The sequence below is a fragment of the Suillus clintonianus genome, assembly GCF_016758775.1.
Source record: "Suillus clintonianus strain FC179 chromosome Unknown DEU56scaffold_45, whole genome shotgun sequence".
Taxonomy (NCBI): domain Eukaryota; kingdom Fungi; phylum Basidiomycota; class Agaricomycetes; order Boletales; family Suillaceae; genus Suillus; species Suillus clintonianus.
The window spans coordinates 47,219-66,898 of NW_024539269.1; the positions used below are offsets into that span (position 1 = coordinate 47,219).

General features: G+C 49.6%; 6 protein-coding genes across 6 annotated transcripts; 4 read left to right on the top strand and 2 right to left on the bottom strand.

Annotated features, from left to right (window-relative positions):
* Nucleotides 1-357: 357 nt before the first annotated feature.
* DEU56DRAFT_407986 (uncharacterized protein) lies at nt 358-2,520 on the top strand. The gene is made up of 4 exons (XM_041346077.1): nt 358-650; nt 718-1,371; nt 1,423-2,389; nt 2,442-2,520. Exons 1-3 carry the CDS (start codon nt 543-545, stop codon nt 2,284-2,286), a joined length of 1,626 nt encoding a protein of 541 aa, XP_041207416.1. The 5' UTR covers nt 358-542; the 3' UTR covers nt 2,287-2,389; nt 2,442-2,520.
* Nucleotides 2,495-5,365, bottom strand: DEU56DRAFT_407980 (kinase-like protein). The gene is made up of 7 exons (XM_041346076.1): nt 5,201-5,365; nt 4,904-5,138; nt 4,440-4,828; nt 3,689-4,390; nt 3,482-3,600; nt 3,260-3,425; nt 2,495-3,187 (listed from the first exon to the last, which is right to left on the bottom strand). Exons 2-7 carry the CDS (start codon nt 5,092-5,094, stop codon nt 2,703-2,705), a joined length of 2,052 nt encoding a protein of 683 aa, XP_041207417.1. The 5' UTR covers nt 5,095-5,138; nt 5,201-5,365; the 3' UTR covers nt 2,495-2,702.
* Nucleotides 5,366-6,019: 654 nt separating this feature from the next.
* Nucleotides 6,020-8,414, top strand: DEU56DRAFT_738506 (uncharacterized protein; the record flags this gene model as incomplete). Its single annotated transcript, XM_041348664.1, has 4 exons — nt 6,020-6,837; nt 6,887-7,550; nt 7,617-7,844; nt 7,911-8,414. 4 exons carry the CDS (start codon nt 6,020-6,022, stop codon nt 8,412-8,414), a joined length of 2,214 nt encoding a protein of 737 aa, XP_041207418.1.
* A 3,113-nt stretch (nt 8,415-11,527) lies between these two features.
* DEU56DRAFT_913659 (uncharacterized protein) lies at nt 11,528-12,044 on the top strand (the record flags this gene model as incomplete). The annotated part of the gene is made up of 2 exons (XM_041357548.1): nt 11,528-11,737; nt 11,799-12,044. 2 exons carry the CDS (start codon nt 11,528-11,530, stop codon nt 12,042-12,044), a joined length of 456 nt encoding a protein of 151 aa, XP_041207419.1.
* Nucleotides 12,045-12,887: 843 nt separating this feature from the next.
* Nucleotides 12,888-16,660, bottom strand: DEU56DRAFT_981359 (CHAT domain-containing protein). The gene is made up of 6 exons (XM_041359832.1): nt 16,593-16,660; nt 16,384-16,534; nt 16,190-16,329; nt 16,045-16,142; nt 15,715-15,990; nt 12,888-15,649 (listed from the first exon to the last, which is right to left on the bottom strand). Exons 1-6 carry the CDS (start codon nt 16,630-16,632, stop codon nt 13,028-13,030), a joined length of 3,327 nt encoding a protein of 1,108 aa, XP_041207420.1. The 5' UTR covers nt 16,633-16,660; the 3' UTR covers nt 12,888-13,027.
* Nucleotides 16,661-18,164: 1,504 nt separating this feature from the next.
* DEU56DRAFT_981360 (uncharacterized protein) lies at nt 18,165-18,619 on the top strand (the record flags this gene model as incomplete). Its single annotated transcript, XM_041359833.1, has 3 exons — nt 18,165-18,204; nt 18,263-18,410; nt 18,445-18,619. The coding sequence occupies 3 exons, from the start codon at nt 18,165-18,167 to the stop codon at nt 18,617-18,619; spliced, it is 363 nt and encodes a 120-aa protein (XP_041207421.1).
* Nucleotides 18,620-19,680: the final 1,061 nt, after the last annotated feature.

The window sequence follows — 19,680 nt, forward strand, 5'->3', positions numbered from 1 at the left end:
AATACAACGCGTGTCCATGCACAGGTAACAGCACTCTATTCTTCTTCTCTCTTGATCACGTCGCCATCAAAGTCGTGCCCCAAGGACAACCAGCCATGGACGCCGTATCTTGACAAATTCTACAACGAAATGAAACGAGCTTGCGACTTACGGGTGTCAGGTGAAGCGTGAGATTCAAATTTCAGACAACTTCAGCGCAGTTAACTTGTGTTTCGACGCGTGCCCAATTACAAGCACGCCGTATTATTCTCAAGCTTTATCTCCGATTCGTCCGCGCCATCACCATCGATCAATTGCAAGCTTGATATTATCTACTTGAAGCCAAACGATCATATCAGCGCGCCCCTCCTAGGCCTCACTCAACGACTGCCCCATCGCTGCATCCCACAGCTTGACAATTTATCGTCTGGAAGACACAATACGAGTGCCATTCGGCCAGAAAGAGACCCAAGTTTCCATTGACATTAGCTTGCGTACTCAGTAATCAGCGCCCACATCCGATCAAGACTAATCGCCCACCCCACCTGCATATTGTGAAGAGAATGGACCAAGAATCGAAATCCAAAGTAGAATTTCTTTCTCTTGCTGAAGAACTGCGATTATACATCCTAAGCTTTCTTCCTTGCCGAGATATTCTTCGTTGTACATCTGTGAGTCACGATTTTATGTTGATGTTGTTGTCATAGATGGACTTTTACTCTGGCGATTCTCTTGCAGGCATGCAAGGCTCTTCGTCAGATGTACATGTCCTCATCCGAGCTCCAGTATACCGTTGAACTCAGTGGTCAACGATTGCTCCCCGTCCCCAACCCGGACGATCACACACCTATTTCCGAGCGCCTACAACTGTTAAGGGACAAAGCCCACGCATGGTTCGATGTCGACTTCCATTCTTTCGAAACAGTCTCTCTATGGAAGGAAATTAGAAACCCGCACATAATCGATGGCCATATCTACACGTGGGACATACATGGAGACGTAGCCACTTTCATTCCAATATTACCAAAACCCTCGCAACAAATCATCCAACGTGACCAGTGGCAACGAACATTGAGTTCCATAACTTCAACTTCCCACTCACTCAATCTCAATGTGTTCATGGACCTAGCACAAAACCTGATTGCTGTCCTGCACGTGATTGACCGGGCACTCTACATTGGCCTTGGAGCCCTGGATGGTGATGGCGTTCACCCCCTAGCTGCTGGACAAAGACTGTCTTGCTCGGTGCTCCCTGGATCCGACTACTCTCCCATTCGTTTACTATTTGCAACGATGAAGTGTTTCGGGAGGCATATCGCTTTGCGATGGGTATCTCGTTTGAAAGGCAAGTGGCTGCAGATTTGGGACTGGCAAGGTTCAACGACGTCCAATGTAAGCCTTAGTTAGAAATAGGCCACAGTTGATTCTCAATTTCATTTTAAGTGCCTCCTCAACGACAACAGCAGGACACACCCAAACGAATTTTGTTTCCTCGGAAACAATAGGTTGCTCGTCATCTACCACGAGTCGGATTTGAATCTCTATTCGATCGAGGATACGTCCCAAGCCCCACAATTGCTAGCGTGTTTTTCGATGCCCATCTCATTGAAGCACACACGCCTCTGTGCAGTGGATTATAATGGGCACATGTCACAGCCAAAGATACAAATCCAACAAACGACATACATCTCAGACCCTAAACACTGGCTAGTATCCATGGCCGTACGCGACGGGAGAGATGGTCCCGTCTTCATTATTTCCACGAGGGTTTTCCACGATTTTGCCAAAATGGCAGGAGTAGCCGACTTGGAGCCAATACCGTGGGCACGCTGGGGCCCTTCAAATACTCGTATTTTCAGTCGCAACGCTCGGCTTTGTGGGAATCGAGTTTTTCAAGCGGTCCCGATCGGTACGCCGGACTTGAGTCTCAAGGGGTATAGATTGCATATGATGGATTTCAGCCCGCTAGCTGTGACGAACAGGCGGGGTCTAGGACGAGTGGTGACAAAGCCATCTACGACAGACATCATTGACTGGTCTCGCAGCGAGGCCGAGGAGAGCTTGACGACGTCCTTGCCTTACGTCGAGGTTCAATCGTACAGGGTGTTTAATTGTTACCAGTTACGTGACGTGTGGGTCCACAAGGATAGAATTTATTTGGACCAATTTATTTGGACCAATTTATTTGGACCAATTTATTTGGACCAATTTATTTGGACCAATTTATTTGGACCAATTTATTTGGACCAATTTTTTCAGAACTCCGAGTTACAACGTTATTCTACCCTCGAGGTCATCGATGTTTAAAGCGGTATATGTATCAGCCATCTATCCATCACAATACAAAAACTTCTTCTTTATTAGCATACAGCTCAACAACCTCGCGCCCCACCCACCTACTCCCACTCAAGTATACGAACTGCAGCCTCCATACTCTACTTACTAACGGTGTCTTGGTATAGAAAGAAAAAAAAATCTACGCGAACAAAGGGAAAAGGACAAGGGGCAGGGGGCAGGTAAGCACTAAGTAAGTAATGTTCATCGCGTCGCGGTCTATGGGTACAGACAATCTGAGACTAGTACTGTGAGATAGCAACACACTATGATGGATGGATGGTAAGAGATGAGAGAGAGAGAAGAAGAAAAGACGTGCTACGGTATATGTAGGTGGTGGTGTAACAAAAACAGGAACAGGAACAGGAACAGGCACGAGAATGAATTGATTACCGGATATGTGACGACTTGGACGACGGGGCATTAGTGTTCTCCTTGGCAGTAGACGATGACGGAACAGGAGGCGCAGAGAGTATAGGCGCCTGATGCGGTCCAGGCCCAGGCCCAGGTTGTGCCGCCTGCTGCTGCGTCCCATCATCACTCCCACCACCCGCCTCCCCAACCGGCTTCATAGCATCCACCTCATCAGCATCAAGCGCATTCGAGTTCTCAAGCTGTTGCGACGACTTGCGTTTCGTCGCTTCTTCTTCTTCGGCCCGGCGGATGACGTCGATCTCGCCTTGCACCGTTATAGCATCGAGCCAGGTGTGGTGCACGAGCTCAAAGGCTTTGGCACGACGCTCGGGGTGCAATTGGAGCATCGGAGTGAGGAAGGCGGAAATAGCGTCGGCTTCGTCTTTCGGGAAGAGGTATTTGTCGTGTAATACCGCTTCGAGGGGCCAGAACCGGAGCTTGTTGATATGCCGTAGTTCACCTGCGTAGAAATAGAAATAGAAGGAGGGTTCGGTAAGAGCGCAGCGCATCGAAGGGCATTATTGGGACTCGCCTTTCCGGTTGAAGAACTCTGAGCTATACTTTCCAGAAAACGCGACTGACCTCGGGATTTCTTTCAGCAGCTCTATGATCTGGGCGATGTGGTCGTCGTCTTTGCTGTACCGGGGGCCTGGCGCGGGATCGAAGAGATAGTCTCCGCCGGTTATGAGTTCGAATATCTACATAGGATGGATGAGATGAGGAGGATGCTCCAGGTCATTGTTGGTGTACATACCACGCACGCAACACTCCACACATCCGCACTAGTCCCCCACTTGGCGCCTAGAATGACCTCTGGACACCGGTATTGCCGCGTCTGGATATCATCTGTAAAATGGTGCTCGACCCAGGTGGCTACGAAGATAGAGAGCACCGCCGAAGCGAATGTCAATGAGCAGCCATACAAACGTGATGAGAAAGAAGTAAGAGGAAAGGGACCAACCGTTCCCAAGATCCGCAATTTTGACCGTGATCTTCGCGGTGCTCTCGAGCAGGCTTGATGTTGTTGATGTCTCTGCTAGTACTGAATCCATGGACATGACAGAGCTGGATAGCTTTGGATCGACATTGTTAGAATCTACAAGTGACTTGGACGTCGACGCAGCGTGTGGTTGAGAGGATGTTGTGACTGGGGGTTGGGAGGGGGCCATTTGTGTCAGTAACGAAGGCCCTGGGGGGTGGGCAGGGTGGGGTGTCGTCATCTTGTTGAACCCAGATGGATGGAGCGAGACGGTCGAGATGCGCTCTGCAGTCACTTCTGTCGAATCTGCACGTTTGGAAGAGACGTCCATGAGGCCCAATCCTGTTGTCCCCGTTGATCCAGCTGATCCATCCTTTGCTACGGAACTAGATCCGTAAGATCCGGGCTTGGAGGTGGCCTCGCCATCGATCTTGCTCATACCGAAGGCCAGCTTGTCGAACATGGGACTGCTGCCGAAGGACGAAGACGGAGACGGTAGGGGCTGAGATCCGGTGATGAAAACCGATTCGGAGCGAGGCGTTTGGTTGCCGCCCCGACCTTTGGAAGGCGGGACGCCGACGAGTCGGGTGGGCGGTGATGTGGCATTAGCCGATGCGGCAAGCTCTGTCTGGATAATAGATTCAACGTCATCGATACTAATAAGAACGTTTTCAGGCTTCAAGTCTGTCGGAAGATGGTCATGGGGCGGAAGGGAGAGGGAAAAAGAACGGACCAGTGTGAATTATACCGCAACAACGGTGCATGTAATCCAAGCCAAGGAGGACTTGTTTCGCGATCTGTTTTACGAGGTGCATGGGGACGCCCTTGTTTTGATGTCGTTTGATGAGGCCGAGTAGATTTTCACCGAGGACTTCAGAAACCATGCAGACGTGAGTGCCGTTTGGACCTTTATGTCGGAAGTGATCCAAAAAAGACATAACATGTGATCGGCCGGGATGTGTGTGGGCATGGGATGGGGGAGGATTTGGATTATCAGGGGTTGGGGGTTGGGGAAGGGTGTTAGATGTGATCAGACGTTGGAGTAACTTGATCTCATCAAGAGCGGTCTCTGTGTACCTAGGCGCGGACTTTACGATTTTGAGTGCGACGTGGCGATTCATTCTGATGAAGGGAAAATGAGATTTATAGGATTGATAGATGGGAGTACGCGTGGGTTGGAAATATGTGCCTGCTTACTTTGTGTCTTTTGCGAGCCATACTGTTGAGAAATGGCCCCAACCGAGTTTCCTAACAACGATATACCTTCCTTCTGAAAAGGAGTCACCGATGTGAACAGGATGATAGCCACCCTTGACGTAGTCCTCCCAGTCTTCTTCGTCTTCGGTCATGATGGATTGGGAGTGAGAAGAATAGGACCCGTGAGACATAGTGAAATTCGGGTATGCTGTAAAGGCAAACGATAAGGCAAGTTCTGTCAAAAGAATAGAGGGCGATAAGACTGTGAGTTTTGATAGCAACGGGAGATAAGCACACCTTGAGCGGTAAACTGAATCTATTCGGGTATACCTTTCACTATAAGGGAGAGAATATCAAAGAGGACAATAAGAGGACGACAACTAGGACGATGATGTTACGGATGGATGTAGATGACGAGGAGGAGAGCTGCAGCTGGAAGGACCAGCAAATTCAGTTTTGGCCAATGATATACATCTAAATCAGTCAATGTTTAAAAACACATGTGATTGGTTACAGAGGATGACTAATAATATGATGTGACTTTGAACCGAACTTTGTGTTTTGACCGGCCATCGACAAGTTCATCGCCGAACCGTTGTTTGTTTAAGACGTTCTTGCCAAACAACCACGGCGCCCTTGGCCTTCAGGCTTGCAACGACATTTAGTAAACGGTTAGACAGGCAATCAAAATATCCGCCTTTTCTTTAACACCCGAGTACGTTTCCCCGCACACCTTACACGTATTAATCACGTGTAATCACAATGGGCACCAACGTTGTACCAACGACCCCCTGCCGTCAAAACACGTTTTATGTGGGCCACGAGATCGCATTCTCGACATAAGATTAACCATCTTGGTAAACACAACTGACTTCTGTTACCCCTTCCGGACTTCCATGAATAACTCCACGCCTCAAACACGTGTACGGTTCCTGCCACTAACAGGTCACATACCCCAGCTTTCATAATACATCCATTAATTCATCCTTACGCCCTCCTGATTCCGGTTCGGATAACACGAGGCAGCGCCTTAAGTCAACCAGTGCTACTTTAACTTCGCTGATCCCTACTCCACAGCTTATCAGCACCTCGATCGTTCCTTTACTATCATCGTCAATGGGTCCTTTCGACGACCTTGATGATGAACAAAGGTATGTTACACAAACTTATCATTCTACCCGTCTCATCCCCCACAGGATCAGCATCGCCAATGAACACCCCAACGATCTCGAGTCTGGGCCTTCTTCTCCCTCCTCCCCACCCAGCTACCTCCGTCCTCGCCGTCAGAGCAAATCAAACTCCCGCCACCGCTCACAACACACCACCACAGACGGAGGCTCAAGTAGCCACCTCCTCGCCCGCCTCATCGCCCGCGACGACGAGGTCCGCGAAATCAACGCCCTCCTCGTCGTCACCTCAGAACGCCTCGAGACCGAGTCAAACCGCGCTAACAGCTCAGAGCGCCGTGCCCTCGAATACTTCAACCGATTGCGCCAGGCAACCGAAAATCGCGAACGCGCAGAACAGGATTCAGCTCGTCTGCGTGAGGAGCTGAAGTTGTACAAACTACAGCTCGACAATGCACAAAAAGAGATCTTTCGAGCTCAAGATATCATTAATCAGGTTTCGGCACAGAAGTGTGAAGCCGAGGCGGAGGCTGCGAGAGCAAGGACCAAGGCGAGGAAGTTGCAGGAAGAGAAGATGATGATGATTGCCCACGAGGATGGCAGGCGGCGTGGTTACAAGCAGGGCCTATCGATCGGACGTCGGCTCGGTTTCGACGAAGGAAGCACGATAAGATACGAGGATGATCCGGCCCGACAAGTGCGTCGGCCTACCGTCCCACAAGATGGCGGAGACGAAGAGGAAGAAGAAGAGTCAATCCACTCTGAACGTAATGATTTGCCGAGGGCGCCCCCACGCTCTTCAAGACAGTATGTAACAGCATATTCATGTACAATTGTGCTCATTTTTTATTGTTAGCGTGCGCCCGGAGTCTGTTCCCCCTGTTGGGACATACAATACTTCGGTTGCTGTCATACCAGTTCCACCACCGCCAGTGAACCCAGTCCGGTCCCATTCTCCTCCAGAAAGAATCAGTACACCCTCATCGCCATCGAGTCCTTCAGCGGAGAACGTTTACCCCGTACAAGTGCGCACAGCATCCAGTCACTCAGCCGATGTTGGCCGAGATGGTTGGATACCACGAGCTGACCCACAGACATCCTATATCCCAATCCCACCACCACACGGGCTCTCTGAGCCCGTCGCCCGAAGCTCTAGCACGCACTCACACGACCAACAGCACGGTGGTTTGTATGATGCCGGAGACCCAGGTTACGCTCTTGTGAGAACCCGCGATTATGCATATGCCCAACCAGCCCCGATTCCGGTCCCAGGACCACGTACTCCATCCCTTTTGTCGCGATCAACATCCACGCACATGTCCCAATATGAGCTCGTAAGCGCACCTGCCGAACGCCACGGAAGCTCGATTCGTCACGACGTATCTTCCGCACACTCAAGGAGTGAACGACATACGTCATCACACGGTGGATATGCACCCGACAAAAGCCGGAAGGAGGATTTGATAGAACAATGGCGTGCAGACCCGGAAGTTGTTGCTACAGCAACTCCTGGGACGGCCGTCAGAGATTTTGTGCGGCCTTTTAAACTGTGTTTAGTATCGGGCACTGATTGTTTCCTCCTTTAGCAACCCATGCCATCTCCTGGATCTCATCGGGAGTCATCCATCATGCCTGCCCCATATACTGATTCCCGTCCCTCAAGCCAAGTAGAATCCCACCAATCGCAAGTTCCCTCCCAGAAACGAAGCCCACCACGCTCAAGAAACCCACTCGACTACTTCAACCTGAGACAGCGATTCCACTCACGAACGCAGTCTGCCGCCAGCGTTCCAAATATAACTGTCGAACCACCCGTATGTGTTTCTGATATGAGACGTATTTGCTGTTTACTTTTTATTTATTTTATTTTGTATCTATAGTCCGATGAGGCTTCGACGCCGTCCGAGCACACGCATCTGTCACGTCTGGAGCTTCTGAGTCCGGACGCTGCTGCTCATCGGCCGCTTCCTCCGGCTCAGAGTTATGAAGAACGGGATCGGTCGAGGGTGCCTGAAGGTCGATCTGGAGATGCGCATGGTGTTTATCGCTCGAGTACGGCTGCGCAGGCGCAGCCTTCATGGCCAGAAGCACCAGGACGTGAACGAGAACGTGATCGGGACAGGGACTCCCAATCTCAATCGCAATATTCTCGCTCAAGAAGCCGAGGACCGGAAGATCGTGATCGTGAACATGGACTTTACCAGATGTCTCCTATTCCCGAGGGTATCACGTACCCTGACACACCGCTGCGTGCGCCGTCGTCCCATAGCCAACGCCAAAACCATAGTTATAGCCATGGCCAGCGTCGCAAACCAGAATCTGAAGCATCGAGCTCGCCGGCATTGCAGAGACCGATATCACTTTTCTCTGACCAGGATGGGTGAGCGATGCGATGCTGTGGATATTGATTTCTTTCTTTTTGCATCTGTATTTGTATATGTGTTTGTAGGGAAGGTGTCACAGGGGGTGTTTGTTGGATTTTGGCGAGTACTGTCTTTACATTACCATTACTGCTACGTTATGTTATGACATTTTGTCTTTCTTTTCGAGATGGGGATGGGGCGTTTTAGATGTGGTGTTTATGCATGCAGTTGTTTTGGACCTCAGGGGTTTTGGTTCTGGTTGTGATGTCGCCGGTAACTCGCATATCAAGACCCTTCTTCAAGTAGATAATCTTAACCTTGCAATCAGTAGTAGTGCTGATCGACGGAGATGACGGATCGGAGATAAAGCTTTGAGAAGAATCCTATTAGCTGAGGGTGCGTGCGTGCTTGGGCACGCGTCGAAACTCAAGTTAACTGCGCTGAACTTGTCTGAAATCTCACGCTTCACTTGACATCGTGAGTCGCAAGCTCGTTTTCATTTCCTGATGATATTTGTCTTTCTTTTCAAGATTGTGACGTCCAGGTGTGTTTTTGACGCAGTCGTCCTGCACAACTTTGATCATTGTCAACGGGTAACTTGTCGGTAACTACACCTGGGCCATAAATATAGGGGTAGTGGCTCTGAGAGTATACAACTCACACGTCGGAACTCTTCGACGTCACGAAGATAACCGGTTGATAAACGTTTGACGGAGATGATAAAAGCGTCGATGATGCGTGATCGAGATAAAGAAAGAAGGATGTTTAAGTGCTGTGCTGTGCATGGACACAGCGCTGCAGTTACCGCATGCTTAGTAAGCCCTATTGACCTTGACTTCGACGACCACAAGGAAGCTCGTTTCATTTTAAACCACATGAAGCTTATCAGCAACGTGCTAATCATGATGCTAAACCCACTTTCAGTCAACTTTCAACGCCAGACAGCCAGACAACCCGAAAGTCCAAATCAGTGGTCACGGTAGCAGCCATACGCACACATCCCTCACTAGTACTACTGGCGGTTCGCGAAAAATTCTCATTCAAGCTAACCGTGACATTCATCCCCGATTCAGAACCGAAGTTCGCATCAGAACTTGTGCTATCTTGCCGTCGGACTTTACAATGTCAGCCATACGCACACGCACACAATCCTCACTGGTCTCAATTTCAAAAAAGTCCTCGACTCAGAGACCTTCGCACCATGCCTTGCTCCTTATAGAATAATTAGAGTCTTGCGATAACATTCACTCTTGCCGCGGGCGAACTTTTTGGAGATTCGTCATATAGGGGTTCCTCAGTGGCGGCTGTGGACGTGGAGCGTGTTTCCGGGAAGGAATGTTTTTTCTTCTTTTGCTTTTTCTTTTTTTCTTTTGGAGGAATCCGGGTGGTGGATTGCGTACACTCACTCCACTTATATGAGGTTCTCGCAGTGGCCGCTCACTCCACTCTTCCCAACGCCATTAAAATGCAGCGCTGCGGTGGAGTACCCATTACAAATACTAACTCAAGAGCACAGCACACCAAGAACCCCTATTCCAGAAGCCATTGCAACGCGTCATCATGCTGGCGTCAAGCTGTGGACACTCTGGAAACTCACAGGCACACTTGTAGCTGTGGACAGCGGATCGAGATAGATTAGTGATGAGTGATTTTTCTCATTTGTCGTGGCTCATGAATCTTATTATGGTCCAGGGTCCAACATTCCTCTAGCTGGAGCCTCCTGAAGCAAGATATGGAGGCCGTTATTCTATCTAGCAGCTGATACTACTGAAGGCGGCCCACTTGCTGCGGGACTCATGTCGATACTGGGCTCCACCTGCCTCGGAAACATTGGAACGCGAGTTTGTTCCCGGGCGCTAATGCTTCTTTTGCGGCGGTTTTGCTCCTTCGGCTTTGGGATTTTGTTGTTGTAAGTTCGTGAACAGTCTGCTGTAAGATCCCCTGTGAGTTCTGACATCGGCGGAAGACCTATTGACCACAGATAGGCTGCCTAGACACGATTTTTTCTTTTTAATTACTCATCATCCAACATGTGCATGCACAGTGGCGGCGTCCGTGCAAGATTGTTTTTCAAATTAGCGCTGCACAGGTATTGCATTCACAATATTGAACACTCGGTGTACACGTTCATTTTGTGCTCGCTATCACTAATGACGTTTATTTAGTGAGTCGCTCGAACCACGTCTACTAGCCCTAAATTGCAATCAAGAATGGCAGTGTTGCGAACTCGCATAATATAGCAGCGCGTAGCCTATCAGGTGGCGACCCAATGATTGCCAACAGGCTCGCAAACAATACTGCGCCCTCAGGAGTACGGGGCGTAGATGGTTTGTCCCATCGACATTGGGGCGCACGCCACGCCTGAAATTGCTTCGACCTGTCAGCTGCAAATATTTCTTGCGAGCTTAATGTCTTCTCCCGTTAACAGCTACCTCCTCAAAGCGTTCATCTCCCGTAACCAAATGCCTTAACTCTGGCAGTATCAGAATCGAACGCCAATCGCAACTTCACCTGAAGAGGAATATGGATCCCTAATCAGCTCACACGACTAACGTTTTTCTAGCAAGACTGAAGTCTCGTGATTATAAAAAATGTTCTCTTTCACAGCTACTGATCCTACGATGGCCTGACCAGGGCTTGGATGGAGAGCCGATGGTCAGTGCTTACAGTACACTGAATCTCTGCTCAAACCTCTGGTAGCCGACGTAGACAGACCTCTTTGGCTGTTATGCCGATGACGACCAAAAGCGTTGTGAAACAGGCGCCGGCATCTGGAACATGCTGGCGCTCCTCTACAAGCTACTCACATGAACGGCAAGGCTTTCACGTTTTGACTTGGATAACTACGTGCGCTTATCTTGCTTTCGGCGATATTTCAGCGAATACTGCACTGAAAGGATCCTGCATTCAGCGAAAGATACCTCTGTAGTGACAGTGGCGAACAATAGCTGCTGCAACAGTGATCCAAAGTCGTGCGTCTGCCCCTGTCCACACGTAGTAGTCGATCGAGTCAATAACGTCATGCAAGCGGACACCCAGTTGGACAAAGCATTGTGGGTCTGTGGACTCTTGTAAGATTGGCTATATAAAAAGGACCGTGCGAACGGTCGTGCACCCCCCAACAGCTTTCAATCATGCATCGTGCTATTTTAAATGACGATATCTTTCATATCATTTTACAAAATGTCAAGACCTCCCCGACGGACTTGAGAAACGTGGCCCTAACCTGCTCCACACTCTCAGCTCCCGCCCTCGATATGCTCTGGTGCGAGCAGTCCAATTTGGCACACCTCATTATGTGTCTGCCCGAGGACACCTGGGAAATCGGAGACTACGGCACCATTGTGAGTGATGTATGTCACTTGGGTCTTGACAAGAAGATGCTCACTGTACTTTAATTTGCAGAACATTTTGCGCGAACCGCTACTCGCAGAGTGGGAGCGCGTGATAATGAACGCGTCAAGGATACGCAGTATTGTTCGCAACTGGAGTCTCGTATATGACGATGTCCAGAAACTACGTGGCCCGCTCCTACAGCGGCTTTTCCGGCTCTGGCCTCCCACCCTACTCTTCCCTAATTTGCGCGCACTCCATTTTGACGCTCTGTCAGACGTTAGCTCAGATTTCTGCCTACTGCGCAAGTTCTTCTAGCCCGTATTAGACGAGCTTTCCATCAATGTACCGCCAGACGTCCCGATACATGAGGTAGAACAGTTGTTCGATACCCTTCGCGCAGAAGCGTCCGGCCTTCGACAACTTTCAATAACGGCGGACCACAGTGCTTCGGCTTTGCATTGTACACTACTTCAGAGTGTCGGAAAACTGCCAAAGTTAAATTGGCTGGCCATAGACGGAATCGATACACGTTCGATCATACAGAACATTACCCACGTACAGCATTCCCGCTCTCTCCGAACCCTGAAACTTACTTTCTGCGAAACGTCCCGCGATGTACAAGGCCAACGGGTTAACACGCCACTTGAATTGCGTACCCTCTGATACCTCTTTCTCATTGGCAATTGCTTGCGACAATGCACAACTTTTCTTCGCCAAGTAACCGTCCCACACGTATCTACCATCAATATCTTGTACCGAACACCTGCTTCCCCAGATGGATTCTCGGCATTTATCAGATCTCTATCCGCGTCTTGCCAGACAATTTCAGTCCTGACCAACATTATTATGGTCGAAATTTCGCAACGTCAGTTCGAGCGTGACCCCAGCCACCACAGCACACTCCCTTCGTACATTTTCCGGCCTTTGCTCAAGTTCAGAAGGCGGTCGATTGTCAAATTCGTTGCCGTTGGAAACTACCACCTTAACGATAGGTTCATCGAGGATGCCGGGGCTGCCTGGCTGGATCTTCTTGAATTGAAGTTCATCCCAGCGGAACCTGTCGCTTCTCAGGTCACATTCACCGCTATGCTCTCATTAGCATCAAGGTGCAGATCGCTTCATAGCCTATATCTAGTATTCGATGCCACACATCTTCCGACAGGAAAGAGGATATAAAAACGAGATAACGGGAGCGCAAGAGTATCAGAGTCACAGTGACTATGAAAAAGGGACAAAACAAGATTGCAGATAACTAACTCGTGAACATGCCCAGACCAAGCAATATGACATATGTAGAACTACACACCGATATGAATAAACACCATCCTCTGCTCGAGCGGCACTTTCGTTATCACGGCGTGTGTAGCGCGGTTGAGTGCCCAGGCCGCCTTCGTACAGTCTACGACACCGTCCTCCAGATCCTCGAACATTTTCTCGTAGAAAGCTTCCACAACGTGTTTTGCGAGAGCGTCACTGACCCCCCACAGCGTGCCAACGACGCTCTTGAACCCCGAAAACTGGAGTCCAGCTGCGAGGTGGATGGCTTCATCGGGTGTCTCCTCATCGCCGACAGCGGTATGACAGGCCGATAAGAATGCGAATTCAGCTTGCGGAGAGTTGTTCTCCATGATGTCGAGCAGCGTAACGGGTTTGTCTCTCATAGCGAAACATGAGTTATAAGGCTGCTCGAGGTCCTGCTTGCCGTGGCAAGCGAGGTGCACCCAGGTATTGCACCGCAAAGCGTTGAGCGCACCTGCTTGTGTAGCCTCGTCTTTCGAAAGATTGGTGAACTTGATGTTAGGAGGAACGAGTGTATGCACAAGCTCAAGTTCGCCGTCGACAGCCGGGAGCACGTCGCCTTGCCCTGCGCACGGTTGACTTTGTCCGATCGCCGCGAAGGACGGAGTCGCACGCGTCTTCATCGTCTGCCGAGCTCTAATAAGAGCTGAAAGTGTGGGCGTATAAGAGCAGATGTAGAGATCCTCCAGGCATGACTCCTTCCCAGAGCGATCTGCGTTCATTCGGAAGGGGTCAGCTGCATGGAGAGGGATAGACGTGAAGGCTGCCGTCGGACACAGCCATATTCGAGACTGATGCTGCAATTTTAGGCCATGCTGGAGGACGTTAACGATGGGTAGTATGATCTCATCCCACACTATCCGCAAGAGCACCCGCAACTTCTTCCTCGGTTCCTCTGGGCGCATACGAGCCGTATGCCGGATTGCCGTGGCGAAATCGTCCTTGAGCTTCTCTAGATGTGGTAGAGTGATGCGCGGGATGTGAACATGATGAGGCTCTCCTGACGTTGGGACAACAATAGCGCTGCAGGAGTATTTGCTGGCAATGAGGATGACGACCGGGCCATGGCGCGCTGCCGCTTGCAAGTCTTCATACGAAGGTGGGAGCAAGAACCGCGAGAAATCTTGAAGATTGCGTATCTCAGCTACCACAGCTTCCCATTCCGCCATGATTTTCCTGTACTTTGTGTCCGCTACTTCAGCCGCAGCTCTGTCGGCAATAGTTGCAGAACCTTGAGCAGCATTGGAAACGCGCTCGCTCAGCTCAGAAAATTTGTGGGCTAGATCCGGATGTCCCGATTCGAGGTCTTCAACTGGAGTCTTGAGTCGAGAGGCCAACGACCACTGTTGACCACGGCCCTGCTCCACCAGTTCAACTGCATGTCGGAGATTGTCATGGTGGATGGCATACGATGCTGCATCTACAGGTAATGATATGGCATAATAGAAGGCAGAGGCAGCTTCGCGCCGCGAAGTGGTTGATGATCGTGTTCCTAAATGAGAATCTAGAAGCTCGAAACACGTCGAGTAAGCCTCCAGTGCGGATCCATGACAATGTTGCTCAGCTGCAACAGTCCAAAAATATGCCTGTAAGATGCGGTGTGGGAATCCTTGAGTGGGGTGTCGTGATCCCAATCTGAAGTTCTCTACAGCGATCGACAAGTCGGCGGGGTTGTGCTCTATATCATAACGAGACATGAAGGCATTCTTCAGACACATGTAGCTGAAAAACCGGGCGGGGTGCAGTGAAGGTAGGGCCTCCAACGACTCTTGGCAGAGCCAAATGGCCTCCTCGACATTTTCATTCTTCCCGGTTCGCGTGAAACGAGAGCAGAGAGCCGAGCTCAAATTGCAAAGACTTACATGGCGCTTTGGATGGTCAAGCAGCCTTATCCGAAGTGATTCATGATGAAGATCAATGGCCTCGTTGAGATCCTCGATGACGTGCAATGTGCCATATCTGCAAAGGAGCGCGTTGGAAAGGTTGTTGAGTGTGGTGTCACGATGTGGATGCCCAGGTGGGCGCAACGTCAGTGCCTCGCGATGGAGGCCGACAGCTCGGTTGATGCCATCAATGTCTCTGTTTATGTTGGAACGGGTGTGGAGGGCGTCCCCTAGGTTGACCAACGAATAATCACGAACTTCGTGCCCAACAGGGCGCATGCACAGCACTGCTTCGTGCCAAGAGATGGCCTCATCAAGGTCATGATATTTTCCTTGGTGATCAAAGCGGGACTTCAGTGAGACGGCCAAGTTATTCAAGTAGAAATCACGGCCAGATTGTCCCTCGGGGCACAGAGAAACAGCTTCACGACCAAGTCGTATGCTCTCGTCTATGTTATCAGTGCTTCCATGTTGTTTAAAGCGTACGCTGAGAGCACATGAAAGATTGTCAAGTGCTCTTGGATGGTATTTCTGGCCCAGAGGACAGAGCTCGAGCGCGACTCGTCGAATGCGGATGCCTTCGTCAGATGAATCGATTGGAAGTTCGTTGCATTCACTGATCACATAATCGATTGCACTGTCTGCGCCCTTGCTACGAAGGTAGGTGCCCTCTGGACAGAGGGGCAGTAGCTTGCGGCACAGTTCCACAGATTCGTGAATGTAGACGGGGGAGGGCTCCTTGCTGTAGCGCCAGTTTAATGCGAAAATGAGGTTATAGAGAGACAGTGCGTGATCGAGATGACCTGCGGACGCAATGCAAGGGCTTCGCGGAGGAGGGAAGTAGTTGTATCAATGTCTTGAACACTAGTTTGAATATAGCCTTCAAGACGGGCCAACGCGAGGTTGGTGAGAGCCGCTGCGTGGTCAGGATGGTTGACAGGACAGCAATACAGAACCAACTGAAAGTTCTGGACAGCATCGTTCAGGTGCCAATGATAGACCGTCCCGCTGGAAATATATACGGCATATTGTGCGTGGCCCGCATCTGTGTCTCGAGCAATCTCACAGTCTATGAGGGACTACAGTTGACATTCCGTCAGCAAGCGCTAACCGCAGAGGCCAGCATCACTCACATCAAACAGCGCGCCGTCCTGATTATCACGAGCGTGTACGACAACAGCCTTTAGCTTGAGCGAAGGATTGACACCACGAACAGGTGGGAAGGACAGTTCTGCGGGATGTGAGTAGATACAGATGAACGAACGGTAGGATACTCACCGAATGGCTCGTTTCCATGATCGAGTAGCTCATCCCACGATGTTTCAAGTTGTCCAATGAGTTCCCCATTGCCCAGCATTCGACCGACCTCGTAGGACGCTCTGATCTCCATTGATAATACAGGTGACTCATAGGATGATCTGTAAACCGAAGATCAATCTCGAATCGCATCTGAAAGTTTCGAGGGACTTTACAGAGTAACGATATCTCCCCAGACTACAGATTCGTCAGATGATAAGACTCTGATGGCTGATTTCCAGCGTCTCCTCGAGTCGACAATGATGGATACGTAAATGCCTGCGGATATGCGCCAAGAAGGGACTTGGAGATTATGTCCACCGATAACTGTAGATAGAGCGTGAGGATCGCAAAAGAGATACGAATGTGATATGGAGTGACCTACCTTCAAGCCTGATAGATTGGCTCTCTACGCTACCGGACATGATGTTGCGATCAAACAAAACGATGAGGGTCAAGGATGGGCTTAGTGCTGGGTGGAATGAGTGGTAGGAAAAGACGGGGGTAGGGATATGGAGACCGTGAATGGATTTTGGCTGAGAGGGGGAGGAGAAGAGGTCCGGGGTTCAGGTGATGCTGTACGTGTATTTGGAGCACATTGTTGAGGGCTGTTCAGCACGATAGACGCTGGTACGATTAGGCTGAGCGCTGGCACCAAAAGATGGCCAACTAGGATTAGCGGGAAAACCTGCTAGAGAAGCGGGGAATGTCAAAGTGACACGCATCAGCGTACATGCCAAGGGCTACTGCTGGACTGAGTGATGCAATTTATATAACACACTAAGGCAAAATGTAGAATCGAGTTTGTATCGTAATGTAATGCAAACAATACAAACGCACCGGTGAAAATGATGCACACAGAAAAAGCCAAATGATTATATATGAGTACGATTGAACTGATAGTACTGTGCGATGGGGGAAGGATGAACGAGAGCGTTATGGAAACACCAAGGGAACTTTGCGAGAGTATGTGTCAGATTCAGATGATATAGTTGAACGCGGCAGACAGAATGGCAACCATTAGCACAGGAAATAAATCTTGACAAAATCTGGACAGTACGTCTATCGTTGAACGAGCAGGCGCGTTTGCCTGAGCAATACCACCAGTAGGTGTCGCCCAGTCCATTTTTAGTTCGAACTTCGTCTGATTTGCACGGATGACTTTGCAACGTTGAACAGAGCTCTCTGAGAGTCTGTGAGAAAGAAGCAGAATGGCACAGCCACTGGGCATTCCGGTAATCTCTTACGATTCCGGACTCTACTTCAACTTGAAATATCAAACGAACTCATTGAACAAGATTCCATGTCATACGTATACCCGGACCATCTGATCTACATCCAAAACTCACATCCCCCGAGCATTGGGAACAAACTCCCAGATCTGCGAAATATGACTACAAATTCAAATACTATGCACCACATCCAACACGAAGAATGCAAGTTAACTTCTTCTCCGCGTTCTCAGGCAGTACTGGGAGCACACACTATTGGGGGAATGAAGTATCCATTTTCTCCCATCATCTTGAACGTATCCCCAATTGGTCCCACAGATGAAGTGCCTTGTCTTAGTACGAGCCCGCCGACATTGGGAAAATGCACGACTGCCATTACTGTGCCCTCGTGATCTTTTCACTTTCGATCGAGTGGGATACGAGCTGCGACATAAATCACTGGAGATTATTGGTCTTGAGGGTTGCATGTCTTATTCCTGCAGAGGTACGTGTACTGTCCCTTTATTGCTGCTTCACTACATCAACCTGCCCCATATTTCTATAAACACGCAGTAAATACACGTGCAGCTGCATGACCTGAACGTTCGAAACCTCAAGGCCCCGCCCACTTCTCCACTGCCTCTCACTTAATTGATCCACAGACCCCATATCCCCACCTTGTCTTCTCCTACTGTCAATTCATCCCACCACTCCGCCCGTCCTCGATCTTACTTCATTGCACCATCATGCCCGATGGCTTAGAAGGCCGATATATTAGACTTAAAGGTGAGTCACTCCATATCACCTTCATATCTGTTTTGTGATCCTCACGCTCTATCTACAGTTTTCGGCGTAAAAAGTCTTCAAGTCCCTTCCGAGCCCATTCCCGCAGGCATCTACGTATCCATCAATGTTGACTCGACAAGAGTCCGATCATCCGACGAATCTGTAGCGTGGGGAAATCCTCTGACCTCAAGTCCATGGAGATTCTCGTACGCGATTCGACGACTAATTTTCTGTTTATAGATCACTAGATGCTTCACTTGCATTATCGCAGTGGGCGTCAAAACATCCTTCAAGCTTGATCGAATGCTGGGCAATGGAACTCATCGGAAAACTTGACACTTTGTGGGATGACCTGCTCGATCACGGAGATGAGCCTTTCGGGCGAGTCCTGCTTCTCATCATGCACATCTACTAACATCTCGTAGATCTCTGCTTCACACCCGTTCGCATGGATTGTACGAAGGCTGCCCGGGCACTCAATCATGCTACGTCCGTTGTGAAAAAGAAAGTGCTACTCCAGCAGAGGATCATTTTCATTCATATTGGTGTGTAGTCTGTCTTATTGCTTTCGTCTGGTACAGTTTTACAAGCTGGCGTTCACTTCATATTTTCTTCTAGTTACCCCATGATGTATGCTTTATTACCCTGACAGAGTCTGGCATGCCATTTTTCGTCTCCTCAGGCTAATAATTAAATATAAACATTCTGCCTTAATCAATGACAGTGGTCACAGTACTTCGTCGCTTCTTCAAGCGGTCGACTCTCAAAGTCCTCCACGTCGCGTTCACGTTCAACCTGAACGCCTTCATCAAGGCAGCCAAAGTCTTGCTTTGCAGCGGTCTCACTTGCACTGTATAATGAGCATCCCGACCTCATGAAGAGTCCAACCCGGAGAAGGTCCGATGTAGGTAAGACCCAAATAACGCGAATCAGCCAATAATGCTCCTACAAAATATCTACCCCACTCACGCGACTTCCAGCCTCTGTCCTCGCTGCTTCATCATACGACACAGAAAATGGCATATGGTACAAGCGTCAACGTACCTTGGAGCCCGAGCTCAGAAAGCAAACGGCTGAACGCGTAGGTTGTATATAGCAAGAAACGTAGTAAGTAGAGTATGGAGCTGCAGTCCATAAAGTGGATGTCGATGAAGGTCGATCTGTAAGCTAATAAGCAAGAAGTAGTTTGTTGATGATTTCTTGGACTCTGCGCTACGGCTGATTCTACGGGGCGCAGGCATTCAGACAACATGGTTAATTTAGCCGAGCACGCGATTACCTTCAAATTCTGGCGAAGTTCAAGAAATTTACATGTCCAGGTATGTTTTCAATTTGCTCTCATCACATCATGCACATGTCCGATAGCAGTCACCGTGACGGTGCTCACTTCAAGTTCCTGAAACAGTTTCGGGAGAAGGTAGCAAGCAACCTTTTTCTGAGTCAGAGTCAGCGCCCCCAGCACAGGCGGTGCTGTCG

Coding starts and splice junctions, on each gene's coding strand:
- DEU56DRAFT_407986 (XM_041346077.1), top strand. CDS start 543: ATGGACCAAGAATCGAAATCCAAAGTAGAATTTCTTTCTCTTGCTGAA. Junction 651..717: donor ATATTCTTCGTTGTACATCT/GTGAGTCACGAT, acceptor ATTCTCTTGCAG/GCATGCAAGGCTCTTCGTCA. Junction 1,372..1,422: donor AAGGTTCAACGACGTCCAAT/GTAAGCCTTAGT, acceptor TTTCATTTTAAG/TGCCTCCTCAACGACAACAG.
- DEU56DRAFT_407980 (XM_041346076.1), bottom strand. CDS start 5,094: ATGTCTCACGGGTCCTATTCTTCTCACTCCCAATCCATCATGACCGAA. Junction 4,391..4,439: donor TTGCGGTATAATTCACACTG/GTCCGTTCTTTT, acceptor ATCTTCCGACAG/ACTTGAAGCCTGAAAACGTT. Junction 3,188..3,259: donor AGAGTTCTTCAACCGGAAAG/GCGAGTCCCAAT, acceptor ATTTCTACGCAG/GTGAACTACGGCATATCAAC.
- DEU56DRAFT_981359 (XM_041359832.1), bottom strand. CDS start 16,632: ATGTCCGGTAGCGTAGAGAGCCAATCTATCAGGCTTGAAG. Junction 16,535..16,592: donor CCAATCTATCAGGCTTGAAG/GTAGGTCACTCC, acceptor CTCTATCTACAG/TTATCGGTGGACATAATCTC. Junction 16,143..16,189: donor TCATGGAAACGAGCCATTCG/GTGAGTATCCTA, acceptor CACATCCCGCAG/AACTGTCCTTCCCACCTGTT.